This window comes from Nomascus leucogenys, chromosome 20 (genome assembly GCF_006542625.1).
Source record: "Nomascus leucogenys isolate Asia chromosome 20, Asia_NLE_v1, whole genome shotgun sequence".
NCBI lineage: Eukaryota > Metazoa > Chordata > Mammalia > Primates > Hylobatidae > Nomascus > Nomascus leucogenys.
The window spans coordinates 19,865,436-19,884,310 of record NC_044400.1 but is presented as its reverse complement, the minus strand read 5'-3'; the positions used below and the strand labels follow the sequence as shown (position 1 = coordinate 19,884,310).

The following is an 18,875-nucleotide window of genomic DNA, read 5'->3' as shown; positions in this document are numbered from 1 at the left end:
TGGATTAAGGATGTTGAACCAGTATATAATGCAAACATTCCAAAATCCAGAAATACTCAAAACCTGAAACACTTCTGGTATGAAGCAATTCAAAAAAGGGACACCCAACCTGTTTCTTTCGATATGTCGATACAGTACTGATCACTGGGTAAATTTATTTATTTACAAGTGTAAAAAGAGCTTAAAAATGTTAAACAATCTTTATTAAAATACTATACTCGAAAACATACAGCATTGTTTTGTACTTATATATCTGTAATGAGTTATTAAAAACTAAACGGCTACTTAATACATCCATAACCACACCATTAGGACAATCAACTTCAATCTTTTTAAGTAGTCTAACAAAAAAAACAGAACATACACTATGTTCATTCACTTAATCAATGTGATTAGTAGGATTCTCAGTACAGAGAATTTATACTTGCAAAACCCAATGACTTCTTTTTTAGGTAGGAGGTAGGGTAGATAGATATGTGGGTAAGGGGAGTAGATGGATGGGCAAATGAATGGGTGACTGGGGGTGGGCTGGTGGTTTGGCTGGTTGGGAAGGGGATGCAAAAGCAAACGCAACATTTTAGAAGTCTATTGAGTAGACTTCCTGAAGTGTGAAGTCATGACATTATAGGGACAGAGTTCAATATTTTGCCTTCCACCCAAAACATACACTTTTTACTGCATTCCTAGGGATAGGTTTACTCAAGGTAATCAAAATATAGGCACTGACAACAGTCAGCCATCATGCAATTTCTCAACAATCAGCAAACCCTAGAGTGTTGTGCTTTACTTTTAAGTAATTCTGAATGATTGTGGAGGTCTCAGATAAAGTCCTCATTCTTGGTAATCTTCCAAGCAGAAGGTGTTTTATTCAGCATGAAATACCTTTTTTCAAAATACCTTTTTTCAAACAGCTTTGAAAAAAGCCATATCATTCCTCTAAATCAATGTTCTGCTTCAATATTTAACAAGGATGAAAAAAATGAAAAATCTATCTCTAAATATAGAAAGTAGACATCTAAGAATTTTAAATTAATTTTGATTTTTTTTTAACCTCAAGCCTAAAGGTCCAGGACATGTAATACAAAGGTTACTTTGTTAAACCACCAATTTGATTGCACACTTTGAGGTTGCAATGTGGAAGTCAGTTTTTGAGAGCAGGCTTGACTACTCAACAATGGCATCAATCTCAACTCAGCTTTGTTGTCCTTCTATAGTATATAAAATTTTATGGATCCATAATTAATTTTGTTGGTGTATGCAAAGAAATCTGCTATATTAATTATCTATGAGAGGTATTTAAAAAAAAGTCTTTCCACAGGTATTACTAAGAATTATTTTCCAGAAATACAGACGATATCCTAAAAAAATCAAATGATCCAGAATATCAGACATAAATCTATAACATTAACCATTTCCATTAGAATACCTGACAAGTTCCTCTTATTTTCCTAAATCAGAGTAAATGTTGGCAAATATTTCTCATCCCAATCAAGGAAGGCACCCTCAACCTTCTCACCAATAATCGGGAAAACCAACCTTCAATCTACCGCCACTCAATTCCTCACTTAATTTCAGCCGGGCATCTACAGTTCTTTTCAAATCTCTTTGCAAGCGACGTCCAAAGTCCCTGAACATGGTTGAACCTCCAGAGAGGACAATATTCTAGTGGAGAGAAAATAAACATAATATTTAAAAAGAGAAAAGTTTAAAGATATAATACACAGTACTGAAATGCTATTATATCCTTTTTATGAGAGGTGTTTAAGTTTTTTTAAAGTAAGACCTTGAATAACAATTTTGCTATAAATACCTTGTAGAGAGGACGTCTGACATCAATAGGACAATTCTGAATTACTTCATCTACAACTTCTGAGATAGGTTGTGTAAAGTCTGGATTAGCAAACTGAAAAATAAGTTGGATATATAATAGAGATTATATCACTACTGACAAATATCACAATAAAAGGTTAAACAAAGTTTTCAGTTCAAAAACAAAAGGCCTTTTAGAAACTACTAACACTGGTCTCTAACAGATTCAGATTGGGGACACTGAAATCAGAGAAAACTCAAATATATATACCATTTTATAACTATCAGAATAGCAAACATGTAAAGTCATACATATACTATGAGCTGGCAAAAATCTGGGTAAATGGAAACTTTCATATAACGCTGTGAGAGTATATGCTGATGTAACCACTATGGAGAATAATTTGGCAATAATAAAATAGTGACGTGGTCTGGCTCTGTGTCCCCACCCAAATCTCATCTTGAATTGTAATCCCATAATTTCCACGTGTTGTGGGAGGGACCTGGTGAGAGATGATTGAATCATGAGGGTGGTTTCCCCCATACTGTTCTCATGGAGTAAGTTGCACAAGGTCTGATGGTTTTATCAGGGATTTCTGCTTTTGCATCTTCCTCATTCTCTCTTTACCTGCTGCCATCATGTAAGACAGCACTTGCTCCTCCTTGCCTTCTGCCACGATTGTGAGGCTTCCCCAGCCCGTGGAACCGTAGTCCAATTAAACATCTTTCTTTTATAAATTGCCCAGTCTCAGGTATGTCTTTGTCAGCAGTATGAAAACAGACTAATACAAATAGCTAATAAAATTTTAAATGCACATACCAGTAACTCCACTTCTTAGAACAAACCCTGAAGAAACTCCCCAAACATGTATGCTATTACATACGCATATTTACTATAGCCTTGTTTCTAAGAGGAAAAACCCATAAGTCCATCAATAGGGGATGAAATAAATAAATGTGGTCTAATCTCATTATTCATGATTCCATATCTGTGAATTTACCTACTCGCTAAAACATATTTATAACTCCCCAAATCAAAATATGGTTATTCATGGACATGCACATGTGTAGAGCAACAAAAATTTGAGTCCACTGATGTGCACATTCCCCATTGAGGTTGAACAAGATGATACTCTGCTATCTAGTTTCAACTCTCACACTATAAACAAGTGTCCTTTTCACAGTTCTATTTAGTGGCACAGTTTTCATATTTTTGTTAGTGATTTCATTATTTAAAATGGCCCCCAAGCATACTGCTGAAGTGTTGGCTAGTAAACACAAGGAGGCTGTGATGTGTCTTACAGAGAAAAAGCAAGTTAGATAGCTTTGTTCAGACATGTGTTTTAGTGCTATTGAATATAAATGAATATACTAAAATAATATACTAAATGCAGTGCCCTAAAAAGAAACACACATGAAACAAGGGTATACGTTAATGGGATAACAAAAATGTTACCAGAGGCTCAAAGAAACCTAATACTGTATTTCCCCTAGGAGCAATAGCTAGCTCAGTGTTCACTAATTCAGTGCGCTCAAGAACTTTTTGGCACATCTACTTTGAATAACAAACATCAGCTATATATTCAAACGATGATATACCATAGTCAAAATAAACTTACTATTTCCAAACAGCTGGCACTCAAGAAAAACACACTTTTTAAAAAACTAACTTAAAAAAAAAACAAAAACAAAAAACAACTTGATGCTGGGCATGGTGGCTCACACCTATAATCCCGGTGCTTTGGGAGGCCAAGGCAGGACGATTGCTTGAGACCCAGAGTTTGACACCAGCCTGGGCAACATAGTAAGACCCTGTCTCTACAAAAAATTTAAAAACTAGCTAGGCATGGTGGCACACACCTGTAGTTCCAGCTACTTGAAAGGCTGAGGAAGAGGGATTGCTTGACCCTAGGAATTCAAGGTTACACTGAGTTATGATCACACCACTGCACTCCAGCCTGGGTGACAGAGAGAGACTCTGTCTCTAAATAAATAATCAAAATCTAGCTCTCATTAGTCAAAAACAAACAAGTACTGTATATCTCCTCAGCCAGTCATTTTTATAATTAGGTTGTCCTAATTGAGAGACAATATTCCTTTATTTATTAAACTGGGTCTATAACTGTACTGATAATTATTAGGCATGTGTCAATTTTTTCTTTCTTTTTTTTTTTTTTTTTGAGACCAAGTCTCGATCTGACACCCAGGCTGGAGTGCAGTGGCGCAATCTTGGCTCACTGCAACCTCTGCCTCCCGGGTTCAAGTAATTCTCCTACCTCAGCCTCCCAAGTAGCTGGGATTACAGGCGCCCACCACCACACCCGGCTATTTTTTGTATTTTTAGTAGAGATGGGGTTTCGCCATGTTGGCCAGGCTGATCTCGAACTCCTGATCTCAGGTGATCCACCTGCCTCAGCCTCCCAAAATGCTGGGATTATAGGTGCTAGCCACCACGCCCGGACGTTTTCCAGTTTTTAAGATTAGTTCTAAATTATTTACAGGCTGTGCATACAATGAAAAGAGATTTAATGTTATCAAAGTGACACATACTAATACAAAATCTTTTAATTTAGATCATGTAAAACATCACTAAGAAAGATTCTACTGACCTTTATTATCATAATAAAAGAAAAGAATCTGGCAGCCAAAATCTATCTTTTTGAAGCATGCTGAGGAGTGTACATAAGGAATTCTGAGAGGAATATACACTGGGTATGAAAATGTGGCTCATACTGAGCCTTTAGAACCCAACCTAGAGACTAGGGTAAATTTTATCCGTCAGGGAAAATAGAATAGAGCTCAACTCAGCTGGCTCTATAAGTAATTTAAAGACAAGCTCATGTGCTGGCAGAAAATGACTTAGTTACTGATTAAGTGGAGTGAGCAGCAGAATCAGAATCCTAAAAATTTTATTTTCCATGGACACATCCATGATCTTCGACAATCATTTTCAGCTTCAGACTGTGAAATCTTCTAAAGAGCCTTCAGTTCTCAAAGCACTGTATTTTTATGATCCCATAGTGACACTTTAACCCGAGAACCTATCATTTGCTTTAACTATAAAAAATTTACTTCTCCAAAATCTGTACAGAGAATATTAACAACCTGACAAAAACGTGTTCCATAATACTCATTTTTAAAAGTGTATCAAATTGCTAACACAGAACTTGTAAATTCTTTACATCATCCTTTGTTGGCTATACTCTTCAGTATTTGCCTAAAACAATAACACACACACACACACACACACACACACACACACACACACACACATTAACCTTCCCATAGTCCTTTCCCTACCTATAAGATAGTTTATCTGCTATACTATGTTCAAGCAAAAGGAACAAATAAGGTTATTCAGTACTGTGCTATATCTCTGTGCCTTTTTTTTTTTAGATGGAGTCTCGCTCTGTTGCCCAGGCTGGAGTGCAGTGGCGCCACCTAGGCTCACTGCAACCTCTGCCTCCCGGGTTCAAGTGATTCTCCTGCCTCGGCCTCCCAAGTACCTGGCATTACAGGCACCCGCCACCATGCCTGACTAATTTTTGTATTTTTAGTAGAGATGGAGTTTCACCATTTTGGCCAGGCTGATCTCGATCTCCTGATCTTGTGATGCACCCACCTCGGCCTCCCAAAGTGCTGGGATTACATGCATGCACCACCGCGCCAGGCCCTGTGCCCTTTTTATAGTAGTTTTTAACCAAGAATGCACAGAAGAGGCCAGGCACGGTAATCCCAGCTACTTGGGAGGCTTAGGCAGGAGAATCGCTTGAACCCAGGAGGCGGAGGTTACAGTGAGCCGAGATCACGCCACTGCACTCCAGCTGGGTGACAGAGCAAGACTCCATCTCAAAAAAAAAAAAAAAAAGAATGCACAGAAGAAAAAAAAATACAGAACTTTTAAATATTAACATACCCTAGATCCACACACAGAAATGCTGATTTATTTTAAAAAATGAAGTCTGACTTGAGTATATATTTGAAAAATGTATAGGGACTACTGGACTACAGAACCCCAAGTGAGAACTGGTAAAATACTGAGTAAAGCAGCAAGCAATGACTATTCAGTACATAAATGAAGAAGAAAAAGAATTAACAATTTTAAAAAGTGACAATAAATTGTTAACAGTATTCAATACTTTAATACTAACAGATTCAACCTAGGGTCTCTCATAGTATTTTTCAGGCCTTTTCTTTCACTGTCAGCAAAAGAGTCAGTTCTGTCTCTAACTGCTCCCTGGTCAAGTCTTAAGACACTGATGTTGAGAACATTAGAAGAGACTGTCAAGGAAAGAATATCTTTTCTCTCCTCCAAAAAATACATGGAGTAGCAAATACACCCAAGTAAACACAGTAGTCCAAATCTTTCCTATACCTGGAAACTTATTACACAAGTTTTAAAAACTTAGGATGATTTTGTTAAAAAAACAAAAAATTTCTCTTTTAAAAACAAAATCCACATGCCAAACCCACTCTTTCTAAAAATAGCTCTTTCTAGTATTTGTGATGAACTTATAGAAGTACAAAAATAAATTTCCTTATTCTTTCATACATTTTATCTTCGGCGCTGAAGTACTGGACAGTTCAGATGCCGACACTTTCATCTAGCCGAAACAAAAAACCAAGTGAATCCTTCAAATGACAGAACTAGGACACAGAAGTATCCATTTAAAATTACAAAAATAAAAAATAAAAAGGTGTGTATGATACACTTTATAAAATACAAAAATCAGGTCTATTTTGAGAAAACATGGTGAAGTAAACATATGTATCTAATTTTGTTCTCTTCCAAAACACTACTCAAAATACCAGTAAAGAGAATTTTGTTTTCTTTTTTTGAGACAGAGTCTTGTTCTGTCACCAGGCTGGAGTGCAGTGGCACCATCTCCGCTCACTGCAACCTCCGCCTCCCGGATCCAGGCAATTCTCCTGCCTCAGCCTCCTGAGTAGCTGGGATTACAAGCACGCGCCACCACGACCGGCTAATTTTTTTTTGTATTTTTAGTAGAGACAGGGTTTCACCATGTTGGTTAGGTTGGTCTCAAACTTCTGAGCTCGTGATCCACCCACCTCAGCCTTCCAAACTGCTAGAATTACAGGTGTGAGCCACCATGCCCAGCCTGAGAATTTTTTTTTAAAGGCAAAATAAAAGTATTGAGAGCAAAGCAAAACCAGCAACAAATTTGGTAAGCTGGAAAGCAGATGGACAAGACTTTGCAAACACTCCAAAACACTTATTAAGTCATCAGTAAAAAACAAGTTAAGAACCAAGCTATTTTATACCACAAATTCCCTCTCCACATTCCCCAAATAACTGGCTGCCCCAGGTAGCTTTGAATTGGGGTGGAAGGAGGGCAGGAAGAAGGACAGGTTGAAAGTCTCTCTGAGAAGCTGTTAAAGCTCTAGATCCTCTCCAAAGAAGCATCAAATGCCCCCTCCTCATCCAAAGAGAAAAGTGGTTAACCCTATTCTCTCAATTGAAGAAAAAGAGTTTCCAGCACTCTAATACACAGCAGAAAGTACTAAAAGGGGAGTTTTACGTGAAGGTAGGCAACCTGCAAAGTCTCTTCCCGCTTGGCTGCCAGCCTTTACCTAGCAGCCAGGAGTCTTCTCTGGGAACTAGACTACCTAAAAAGACCTAAAGTAACACATATATGGCATTCCCCCAAAGAAAGGCCACAGTCAACAAGCCCCACCCACAAAACTCAGACATCCAATCAGGTTTTTAGTGTCTCTTTTTCTTAAAAAAAAAAAAAAAAAAAAAAAGAGTTTTGCTCTGTTGCCCAGGCTGCAGTGCAATGGCGCGATCTCAGCTCACTGCAACCTCTGCCTCCCAGGTTCAAGCGATTCTTCTGCCTCAGCCTCCCAAGTAGCCGGAATTACAGGCGCCTGCCACCACGCCCGGCTAATTTTTTGTATTTTTAGTAGAGACGGGGTTTTGCCATATTGGCGAGCTGGTCTCTAACTCCTGACCTCAGGTGATTCACCCGCCTTGGCATCCCAAAGTGCTGGGATTACAGGCATGAGCCACTGCGCCCAGCCTAGTGTCCCCTTCTTAAATGACTGGCCTGCAAAAGTCTCTAGCAGGAAAAACATAGGAATCGAAACAGAGAAAAAGCAACTCGAAAGAGACTAAGCAACTTGGAAGAGACTATAGAAAGAAGAAAACTAAAAAAAAAAAAAAAAAAAAAAACCCTATGATTAATATCCTTAAAGAGCCAGAAGATAAGCAACAATGAAATAGGAACAAGGTAGCATTTAAAAAAGAATATTCAAAAGCAGGGGTGGGGGAAGCTCTTGAGAATTAAAAATGTCCAGAAATTTTAAAAATCCAATAAAAAACTCAGTAGGTAAAGTTGAAGAAATAACCTACAGATTAAAACAAAAAGACAAAACACACACACACACACACACACACACACACACACACACACACAGAGAGAGATGCTAGGGGACAAACGGAAGATCCTACAAGCATCTGTACAGGGAAAAAAAAAAAACAAAAAAAACCAGGTCCTATACATATAAATCAGCTTTTATTAACTTCAAGTTATAATGGAAAGCAATTAAGCAATGGCTTCAAAATGCTGAAGGAAAATTATTTCCAACCTAGAATTCTATACCCAAACTATCAACAAGTGTGAAGATAAAATGAATACACTTCAGACATTTTCCTCTCTCGTGCACCCTAAAAGGAACTCTATTGGAAGATGATCACCAAAATAAAGAACTGGACAGTAGGAGTGAAAAAGACGTAGGATATACGAAAAAGAGATTCAACACGAGAGAGAGGGAAAGGGAATCCCTAGAATGATAGTAAATGAATATGGCAACTCAATACTGGGTACAGACAGAAGCAAGTTCAGATTGGGATGTAACAGACCCTTCAGAAAATTAAACTGATGAATAAACCCTATACATCTGAATATCCTGAGAAGAGATTTATATAACTACTGAATAGAGTTTGGAGGTGAATGAATAGTAATTATTTTAGCATTAAGCAAACAGTTTATTAATGACTTCTTGGAAAACAAAGTTACTTACAAGAAGGGAAAAGATTTCATGGTTAACTGCAAGGCTCAGATATGAACAAAATTTGTGGTCACAAAAACATAAGCACTGAATTTCAACCTACTTGAAATTATAATGTAACAAATGAGATGAAAACGGAATAGAAAGGTCCTGTCCGTGATGACAGAAGAAGGATAAATAAGACAATCTTCCTCTTCCATAGTTGTATTTGATAGACAATGCCTAACACAGGGCTGGGCACAATGGCTCATTCCTATAATCCCAGCGCTTTGGGAGGCCAAGATGAGTGAATTGCTCGAGCCCAGGAGTTCAAGACCAGCCTGGGCAACATGGCAAAACCCTGTTTCTATGAAAAGTACAAAAATTAGCTGGAAATGGTGGCACATACCTGTAGTCCCAGCTACTTGGCAGTCTGAGGTGAGAGGATTACCTGAGCCTGGGGAGACTGCAGTGAACCATGACTCAGCCACTGCACTGGGTGACAAAGCAAGACGCTGTTTCCAAAAGAAAACAAAAAAACCTAACACTGAAAAAAAATTTGAAGTTGCAACATAACCAAGCGATACATAGCTAAGGAGGCAATCAGCAAAAGAAGCAACTAAGAAGAGTTTGAAGTGTTTACCTCTAGAAATAGAAAACAGGGAAAGAAACATGCAGGGCACTCCTAGTTTTTGTTAGGACACGCAGACCAAGACTTTCAAACCATGTGCATATACATAACTGATTTTTAAAAACAGCCTTTAAAAAAAAGAAAACAAAGCAGGTTTTTTAAAAAGAGAAACAGGTTTCTCATAGAAGAAATTACTTATAAGGAACATAAAGCTATAGACAATAGAAAATGTTTTAAAGTTAAAAAATAAAGAAATATTGGTGTATGAAACAATAAAGGTTATTCAAATTAATAGAAAAAATGATGTATGAAACATTAGCAGCAAGATACATTTTCATCCAGCCAACTATACCTTTCCTAAACAATATGAAACACATTTTATTTACATATCTAAAGCTTCGGGGTTATTTATGAGACAGGGTCTTGCTCTGTTGCTCAGACTGGAGTACAATGGTGCAATGCCAGCTCGTTGCAGCCTCGACCTCCTGGGCTCAAGCAATACTCTCACCTCAGCCTCCCAAGTAGCTGGGACTACAGGCACATGCCACTCACCTGGCTAATTTTTTGTATTTTTTTGGTAGAGACGGGCTCTTGCCATGTTGCCCACGCTGGTCTTAAACTCCTGGGCTTGAGTGATTCGCCCACCTTGGCTTCCCAAAGTGCTGGGATTACAGGCGTGAGCCACCACAACCAGCCTACTTCAAGGTTTTTAAGAAAGCCAAGGCATCAGCTAAGCTCATTTGTCAAGCATATTCCATTCAAATGCTCATCTCCTATATCCTATGCTATTATCCATCTTGTGGTCATGATCCTATTCATACAGGACATTTGCTCAGGATCTTCCGCAATTTTCTAATTCCTGTCCCCAACTTGGAGCTTTAATATTTTTCTCTAAGATTTCAACTTCAAATTGATGTGCCTTAGCTGAAATGAGGTCTGGGTCTGACACACTTCTATTAATCTACTCACATATAAATGGCCCATACAAAAATCTGTCCTAACTTCCAGCTACATGTGGTTATCTCTCCAGTCTCTTGTCTCTCCGCTAAAATGACAGCAAGAGAATTAAAAGGAAAGGTAAATGACCAAGGATGAATCAGGGGGCAAAAAAACAATGAATAAAATATTTCAATCCTGTTTGGAAAAGAAACTGTTAAAATCCTCTATATAGAATGAGACCCACCTTCCTTGGTTCCCTTCCAGACCTTGTATAACAAGAAAGTTAATTCAAACCCCAATAAATAAATGAATGAATAAATGACTGTACAAACAAAATGAAGCAAATTATACCATTCTGGACATGGGTACGGGCAAAGATTCCATGACGAAGGTGGCAAAAGCAAAAAATGACAAATGGGATCTAATTAAAGAGCTTCTGCACAGCAAAAGAAACTATTAGCGGAGTAAACAGACAACCTACAGAATGGGAGAAAATCTTTGCAAATTACACATCTGACAAAGTTCTAATATCCAGCATCTACAAGGAACTTAAATAAATTTACAAGGAAAAAACAACCCCATTAAAAAGTGGGCAAAGGACCTGAACAATTTTCAAAAGAAGACATATATGTGGCCAACAATCTTATGAAAAAAAGCTCAACATCACTGATCATTAGAGAAATGTAAATCAAAACCACAATGAGATACCATCTCAAACCAGTCAGAATGGCTATTATTAAAAACTCAAAAAATATTCTCACAACATCCCTCCTAAAAAATGAAGGAAAGAGAAAATATTTTTAAAAAATAAATACAATTTAAAAAGAAAAATAAAGGTGCTGGCAAAGTTGGAAAGAAAAAGAAACGCTTATACTCTGTTGGTGTGTATTACGTGTAAATTAGTTCAACCATTGTGGAAAACAGTGTGGCAATTCCTCAAGAACCTAAAACATAAATATTCAACCCAGCAATCCCACATACGCAAAGGAGTATAAATTGTTCTACCACAAAGACACATGCATACGTATGTTCACTGCAGCACTTCACAAAAATAAAGACATGGAATCAACCTAAATGCCCATCAATGGTAGACTGGATAAAGAAAATGTGGTACATATACACCATGGAATACTATGCAGCTATAAAAAAGGATGAGGTCGTGTTCTTTGCAGGAACATGCATGGAGCTGGGGGCCATTTTCCTCAGCAAACCAATACAAGAACAGAAAACCAATTACTGCATGTTCTCACTTTTAAGTGGAAGCTAAATGATAAGTAAACATGTACATACAGAGGGAAACAACAGACACTGGGGCCTATCAGAGGGTGGAGAGTGGGAAGAGGGAGAGGATCAGGAAAAATAGCTAATGGATACTAGACTTAATACCTGGGGACAAAACAATCTGTACAACCTCCATGACAAAAGTTTACGTACATAAAAACCTGTACATATACCCCCAAACTTAAAAAAAAGAAAAGAAACTGAAGCAAATGAATAAACAAGGTAAAAGTGCAGGAAAAGCTGAATTTTAAGGGAAAAGAATCACATTACACTACTTGCCTCAAAAGTGAACAACAGTCTCAGGTATAATACTATAAATATTACAATACTATTGATTTACCTAATAACAATAACCTAACATGTGGGCAGGCTGGAAGAAAAGAGAGTCTAGAAAGAACTAATCTAAAAGGAGGCTAGCATTTGAACCACTAACAGTGACATATCAAGAAACAGCTCCATCCAGTTCCTGCGATACCATCACAGTATTTAGAAATCTGGGGGTTATTACCAAGAGCAATAACTAAGAGCTAGTGGATGCTCTATAGAACTCAATGGCAGCAGGAGGGTGAAGAGCTGCTAATTTTAAGTCTGTCAGTGTTATTTGACCTTTAAAACTGTGTATATACATCCTCTTAATTTTTATGTTTTGAGAAATTGCAAAGAAAATGTACCACCAAAAACCTTCACACTCCAGTATACTAGTCTGACCACAATTCCTTATCCTTCTCATGCTCACTCCTCTGCTACCAATTCACAATTATTATGTGTCAATTCATCATGATCTCCAATCCCTGTATCCCTCACTATCCCTAGATAATTCAGCTTTCAGGACTTGCTCTCTCCTCTATGCTGCAATACTTTAATCTCTGCCTTGTCAAAACCTTTTGCTCCTTTCCCATAACTGTCTGGGGGAGGTGAGGGGACACTATTGTACAACTAAAAGTTTTGGGTATCTAACCTGCTACCTTGAGTAGAGAATGGGTGCCCCATACTATTAATATGTACTCACTAGTCACCCTCTCAATTCCCCTCAACAGTAAATATGAAAGTCATTATTCTTCACAAGCCCTCAATTTTTTTTTTTTTTTTTTTTATGAAATGGAGTCTCGCTCTGTTGCCCAGGCTGGAGTGCAGTGGCATGATCTCGGCTCACTGCAAGCTCCACCTCCTGGGTTCACGCCATTCTCCTGCCTCAGCCTCCCGAGTAGCTGGGATTACAGGCGCCTGCCACCATGCCCAGCTAATTTTTGGTTTTTTTTTTTTTTTTTTTTTTTTAGTAGAGACGGGGTTTCACCGTGTTAGCCAGGATGGTCTTCATCTCCTGACCTCGTGATCCACCTGCCTCAGCCTCAATTTTAGTCCAGTCCCTTCTCCCAAAACATAAGCTTGATACCACCTCATAAAAAAATTAAAACTATGAACTATGATGATGAACTTCTTCAACTACCTACCTGTGCTTCTGCCCTTCTTAGTTCATTTTCCTGTACCTATACTTAATTTCTTCCCTCCTGTCACTGGAGTAAGCCCTCTTAAAAATTAAAACTATCTTGAGCCTTATTCTTGCAACTGAATTCTTACTAGTCCACTGTCTTTTTCTTTCATAGCCATCTCTCAGAATGTCCACACTGCTGATTTCCAAACCTTCACCTCTCACTGAGGCAAGAAGCTGCTCTAACATATCACTCCATTGAAACTGCTCCCCTATGATCATCAACAACCTAGATGCTGAAAAACTCCACGTACTTCTAAGGTTTCCTCTAATGTTACTTCACTGCAGCAACTGGCACTATTTACCCTCCCTTCTTGGAACATTCACTCCTCTCAATTTTATGACCATAATCCTTTAGCTTGGCTTCTACCTCTCTGTCATCTTCAGTATTCTTCGCAGGTTCTACTTACTCAGCCTGTCCATAATGTGTCTGTGTTCACGAAGGCCCTATTCTTCACCTTTCTACTCCACAGCCCCTTCTCAGCCAACCTCTTCCTTTGTGCCCTACATAGGGTGATGACTTTACAACACCCAAGTGTTTTTGAACCTTTTAAAAGATGCATATAATAAACTCATCTTTGTCTATTTCACCTACTCCTCCCCTTCAGTATTACAAATTTCAGTGGATGGCACACTGGGTTGCCCAAGTTACAAACCTGGGAATTTTCACAGATTCCTCATATTCTTACTCCCCTCATATCTAAGCAATTACTAATTACGTTGATTCTATTTTTCTCTCACCTCCTTCCTCATTCTCATTGACCCACAAATACTATTCATCTTTCATCTAAAATACCGTAGTAAAATCACCTATTTCCAACACAATTCACACCTCTGTTCCAACCCGTCCAAACCAATGCTGCCAGAGTAACCTTTCTAATATGGTACATAATATCTTCTATGCTTAAAATTTTTGCGTGACTACAGAATCCAGCTAATTCCCTTGCATAGCATATCTGCCCTTCAAGACTGGGTCCATGAATACCTATCTGGATCCCTCTCCTACCAATCTGTCCTTTATACTTTTCTTATCTAGCACTCTCATGTCTAAGACCTCTGCCTAGCTAACCTTCTGACAGAAATACATATACTCCCCTACCACACATGACTGACAAACACCCATTCATCCTTTAAGTCTCAGTTCAACCATTATCTCCCCTGAGATGCTCTCCCAAGCAGACTTAGATGCTCTTTGTTCCTGTGCCCTCACCAGATACACACACTCATTAAAGCAACTATAACCTTACGTGTTTAAATACTCATCTCTTTTATTCTTTGAGCTCAATAAGAGCAAGATAAAATAATTTTTCATCTTTGAATACCCAGTGCTTAAGCTGGGATCATGAAAATCCAACCCATTTAACATTTGCTGAGTGAATAAACAAAATTTTAAAAATAACTATTCTTAACATTAAGAAGAGTAAGTACATAATATTAGTAATTCTATTAATAAAGTTACAATTCTGATACTGAGTTACCAGAAGAATTTTCCATTATTAAAAGCATGTATTTCTTAATAAAGCCTTTATGTATTTCTTAATAAAGCCTTTATGTTGCTAAAACTTCATAGACAGAAGACTATTTTGCTACTAGTTATATATTTTAATGGTCAACTGAAGGTTCTTTGTATAATGGTAATTTTACACAAATGGGGAGGCAGGAGCTTTCTAGAACCTTTCCCAAAATATTTTATTTAAATGATTACAAAACTTTACCTGAGTCCATGACTGAGGGAAGGAAAAAAAAATTTAAGGGCTCCCCTCTTTTCATGACCCCCCTATAAGCCACACATATTTTTGAAAAAGTTTTTTCTAAATCTACAAAAAATAGCACCAATTTTGCTTATTTTAACAAAGGGAAATTTTTTTCTTTAAAAAGTTCATAAAATTTTTTTATAAAACTTTTCAAAAAAACTCAAACTTTTATTTTAGTATACTAATAAAAGTTTCTGAGATTAATTCTCTCTGAATATCTATTAATTCATATTTGCTGCTGAATATTTTTAAACAATTCCCTTAAAAAAAAAATTACCTCTGGATGAAAAAAGATTTCAGGTCCCAAAAATCTCTCATAACCAACATCGATAGAAAATTCTTTCTTTGAGATAGCATTGATTCCAGTATACTGTTTAATCCATTTTGACCCATCTGTATCATACTTGTTAAATTCTTTTACTAAATCTGGGCAGACATAACTATAGCGCTCCTGAAAAACAAAGAAACAAAAGTAACTTTTTTTACTTATTATAGGAACAGTAAAATGTTTTCATGTTTCAATGTTACATGTTTTCAGTAAACTATAAACAAATGAAAAAAAAAAAACTCTTCAGAAAATAAAATTAGGAAATTAAGCTGGAAGAAAAATTTGTTAGGATATTATCATATGTGTAGTACAAATAAACATACTCATCTCCTACACATATTTTCTGACTTTAAATATAAACAATATTTGAGAGATTGGAGAGCTGATTTCTACTATTTCAATGTTATTTCCTGAAAATGTTCATTAATGTCATTCAACATTTTCTGTCTCAGTAATAATGAATCTTGTGCTCTAGGTAAGGAGAATAAATAAAATATAGAACTGAAGAATAAGTAATAATTGTGATAACCACACAAATTAATATAGATCCTTAAATATCTGAAACAAAACTGAATTCAGTCTGAGTAAATTAATGAGCAAAGAAAAAAGGCTAAAAATATAAATTACTCTATTTTGTTGCATATTTGGTTATATAACCTAAGTAAGTTTTCATCAAAAACACTGAAAAATATATTATAGATTATAACATATTTGTAATTAACTCCCAACTGCCAACCTATATTTGTTCTTTTTTTTAAAAAAAAAACTTCCTTTTCCAATATTTTTACACATCACAGGCTCCATCCAAGATAGATGCAAATATTACTAGTAATAATCAAAATACACAAAGAGAAAAAATACTGGAAACGAAAGACATTTAATTACACTATTAGAGGTCTTCTCCAAACCTTGGAAGTGGGAATGACAAAGAAATGATATTCCTTTAAAGACATTCAGACTGACCATCGATCTTCTCTGGAATAGATTTAAATCTCTGGTGTTTTCTCGTTTTGCTTTAATTTCACAGATTTCCCAAAGATGTTGAATCAGTAGTATTCACATTAACTTTTTATATATTTAATTCTTATGCCACCAACTTGGGGTAACTTTTGGTAGTCATTTACTAATTTACTACCTAGGAAGTAGTTGATACATTTTCATTCTTAAGCTCTGACGAGCAAGGAAAATCCCATAAACATGCAAAGAGGCCCAGGCATGGTGGCTCACATCCAGCATTTTTGAGATTCCAAAGCAGGAGGACTGCTTAAGGCCAGGAGTTCAAGACCAGCCTGGGCAATATAGCAAGACCTCTATCTCTACAAAAACTTAGCCAGACATGGTGATATGCACCTGCAGTCCTAGCTACTCAGGAGGCTGAGGCGGGAGGATCACGTGAGCCCAGGAGTTTGAGGCTACAGTGAGCCATGACTGTGCCACTGCACTCCAGCTTGGGTAGCAGAACAAGATCCCATCTCTATAAAAAAATAAATCAATAAAAATAAGAAATAAAAAATTTTTAAAATTTATAGGTAATTAAAAAAAACCATGGAAAGAGAGACAAGTAAGTTACTTTTGCCATGGCAGTTTTGCTTTTCAAAACATGTGAAACCCACTGAAATTTTTTGGTTATGTGGCAAATAATAAGTTTGAAAGACAATGCTAAAGTATTTTGATAGTTTGCATGAAGCACTGATATAATACTTACATGGCAGAAAAAAATTAATAAAATACTTTAGATAGCCTTCATGTTTTTCTTCTATGTGCCCTATCACTTGAGCCAAGCACTGCCTCTATACTATAGCACAATAAATCAATTGTATCAAAATAATTTTTATGACAAAAGCTTTTAGAATTAAAGAATTCAGTGAAGAAACTGAGATGTAAGGACTTTATAGTGAAATAATTATTTATTTTTAATAAAGAGAATAATCACAAAAATTAATGTTAACGTCATTTGGTAAAATGTTCTTATATTACTCCTCTCAAATATAAAATATGAAGAAAACAAACTGCTGTAATAATAATTTTCTTTCAAGAAACACAGAAAATGTAAACATATTTAAGAGTAATAATTTATAACTGGTTAACAAGATTATTTTAAGTACTGTTCTTCAATTAAAAATTTCTCATGTTGATGTTATAAATGTGATTTTAATTTTTAACTAAATTACACTTCTATCACACTTTTTACCTTTACTGCCTTAGCAGTTTCCAAGGATTGTTCTGGAGGGATTCCTACTTCTCGGTCTCTCAGCAGTTGCTGAATAAAATATGTTATATCTCGTCCTGCTATTGGAATGTGTTTAATACAGCTGCCAATCACATACCCTTCAGCCTAGAGGGGGAAAACAAGACACCAAATTTACTTTCAATGTTTTGAAAATTAATATAACCTAAAAATGTGAACCAACAAAGACCAATTTATTAAGTTAGTGTATTTATATTCTCAAGTACTGCCTTATCCCAGAATTCACCTTTATTCCTCAGAAACTATAATTAAGAATAGCCAGCATCTTTTCCCATTGACAGTTTATAACTACGACTAAAATAACTCAACAATATAGAAATAAATTTCAAAATATAAATATCAAATGGTTTAGATAGCAGACTTTATATCAGACGTACTATTTTTAAATCATTTATAATTTCAGTAAAAAATTTAGATTGCGTCATAAGAAATTTGACAAAGTGCTTATCATTTTCCTAATGAAGTATGTATCCATTTCACAAACCTGAAGCTTTCCACACAACATCATAATGCCAAATAACTAAATTTTGTAGAACTGATTCACAAATTTACTGATGTGTCCGAAGTATAACAATGTGGCAAAATTAAATTTCATTAGGAAAGAATATTAAGGATGCCTTCATCATCTGGCATGGCAGAATATTAGGGATTGAACTTACCCTCTCAACTTAAAGAGAAAACAGGACAATTAATAAGAAATAAAGGTTTTCAGACATTTGACAATCGGCAGAGTAGGGCAGAGATACTTTCTAAGAAAAGGGAAACAAATAAACACTCTATCCTACTGCCTAGGGAGAGTTACTAGGCCACAACAATGGGAAAGAGAACTCAAACAAAACTGGTCTCATTAAGTTAGGGATACAGAATTCAAAGGTCAGAAAGGCCAAAGTGGCTGAAGTTTGTAGGACAAATTATTGGAGGAGGAGGAGTTACACCAACAGAGAGCTGGGAAGATGTGAAGAGAGTACCTCCTTAACTGAATACTGATCAGCACATTCCTGTGAGGAAACCACCAAGGTGAGAGAAAGAAACTGTAGAAAAAAGTAGACAGAACAACCACCAGAGCTCACACACAGCCAGAAATAGTTCCTGATCCCACTAGCCAAAGTTGAAAGATGTTTTCAAACACAAGACATGAAGTAGAGTCCTCAGAAGAATATTGCCTCAAGAAGGGGCCAAACCAGCCCTGGACAAAAACCTGTTATGGACCTGCTTAATAACATTTAAAAGGATCCCCTGAGAGGATCAAGCTAGTTCCTGGTATCTTAACTATGTCCCAGGAAAAAATCCTAAATACTTATTAAGAACTCCAAAAATACAGTACACAACAATGTACAGAGTGCCAAATCAAAAATCATAAGCATGCAAGGAAGCACAAAAACACA

General features: G+C 36.6%; 1 protein-coding gene across 1 annotated transcript in view; it reads right to left on the bottom strand.

The window, feature by feature from the left end:
• Positions 1-18,875, bottom strand: part of ACTR3 (actin related protein 3) — a 74,090-nt gene that overhangs the window by 5,962 nt on the left and 49,253 nt on the right. Inside the window, exons 7-10 of the mRNA XM_030801468.1 lie at positions 17,434-17,577; positions 15,192-15,365; positions 1,811-1,903; positions 1,537-1,662 (exon numbers count right to left, since the gene is read on the bottom strand). Of these exons, the coding sequence (XP_030657328.1) occupies positions 1,537-1,662; positions 1,811-1,903; positions 15,192-15,365; positions 17,434-17,577 (537 nt within the window). The remainder of the gene's footprint in view (positions 1-1,536; positions 1,663-1,810; positions 1,904-15,191; positions 15,366-17,433; positions 17,578-18,875) is intronic.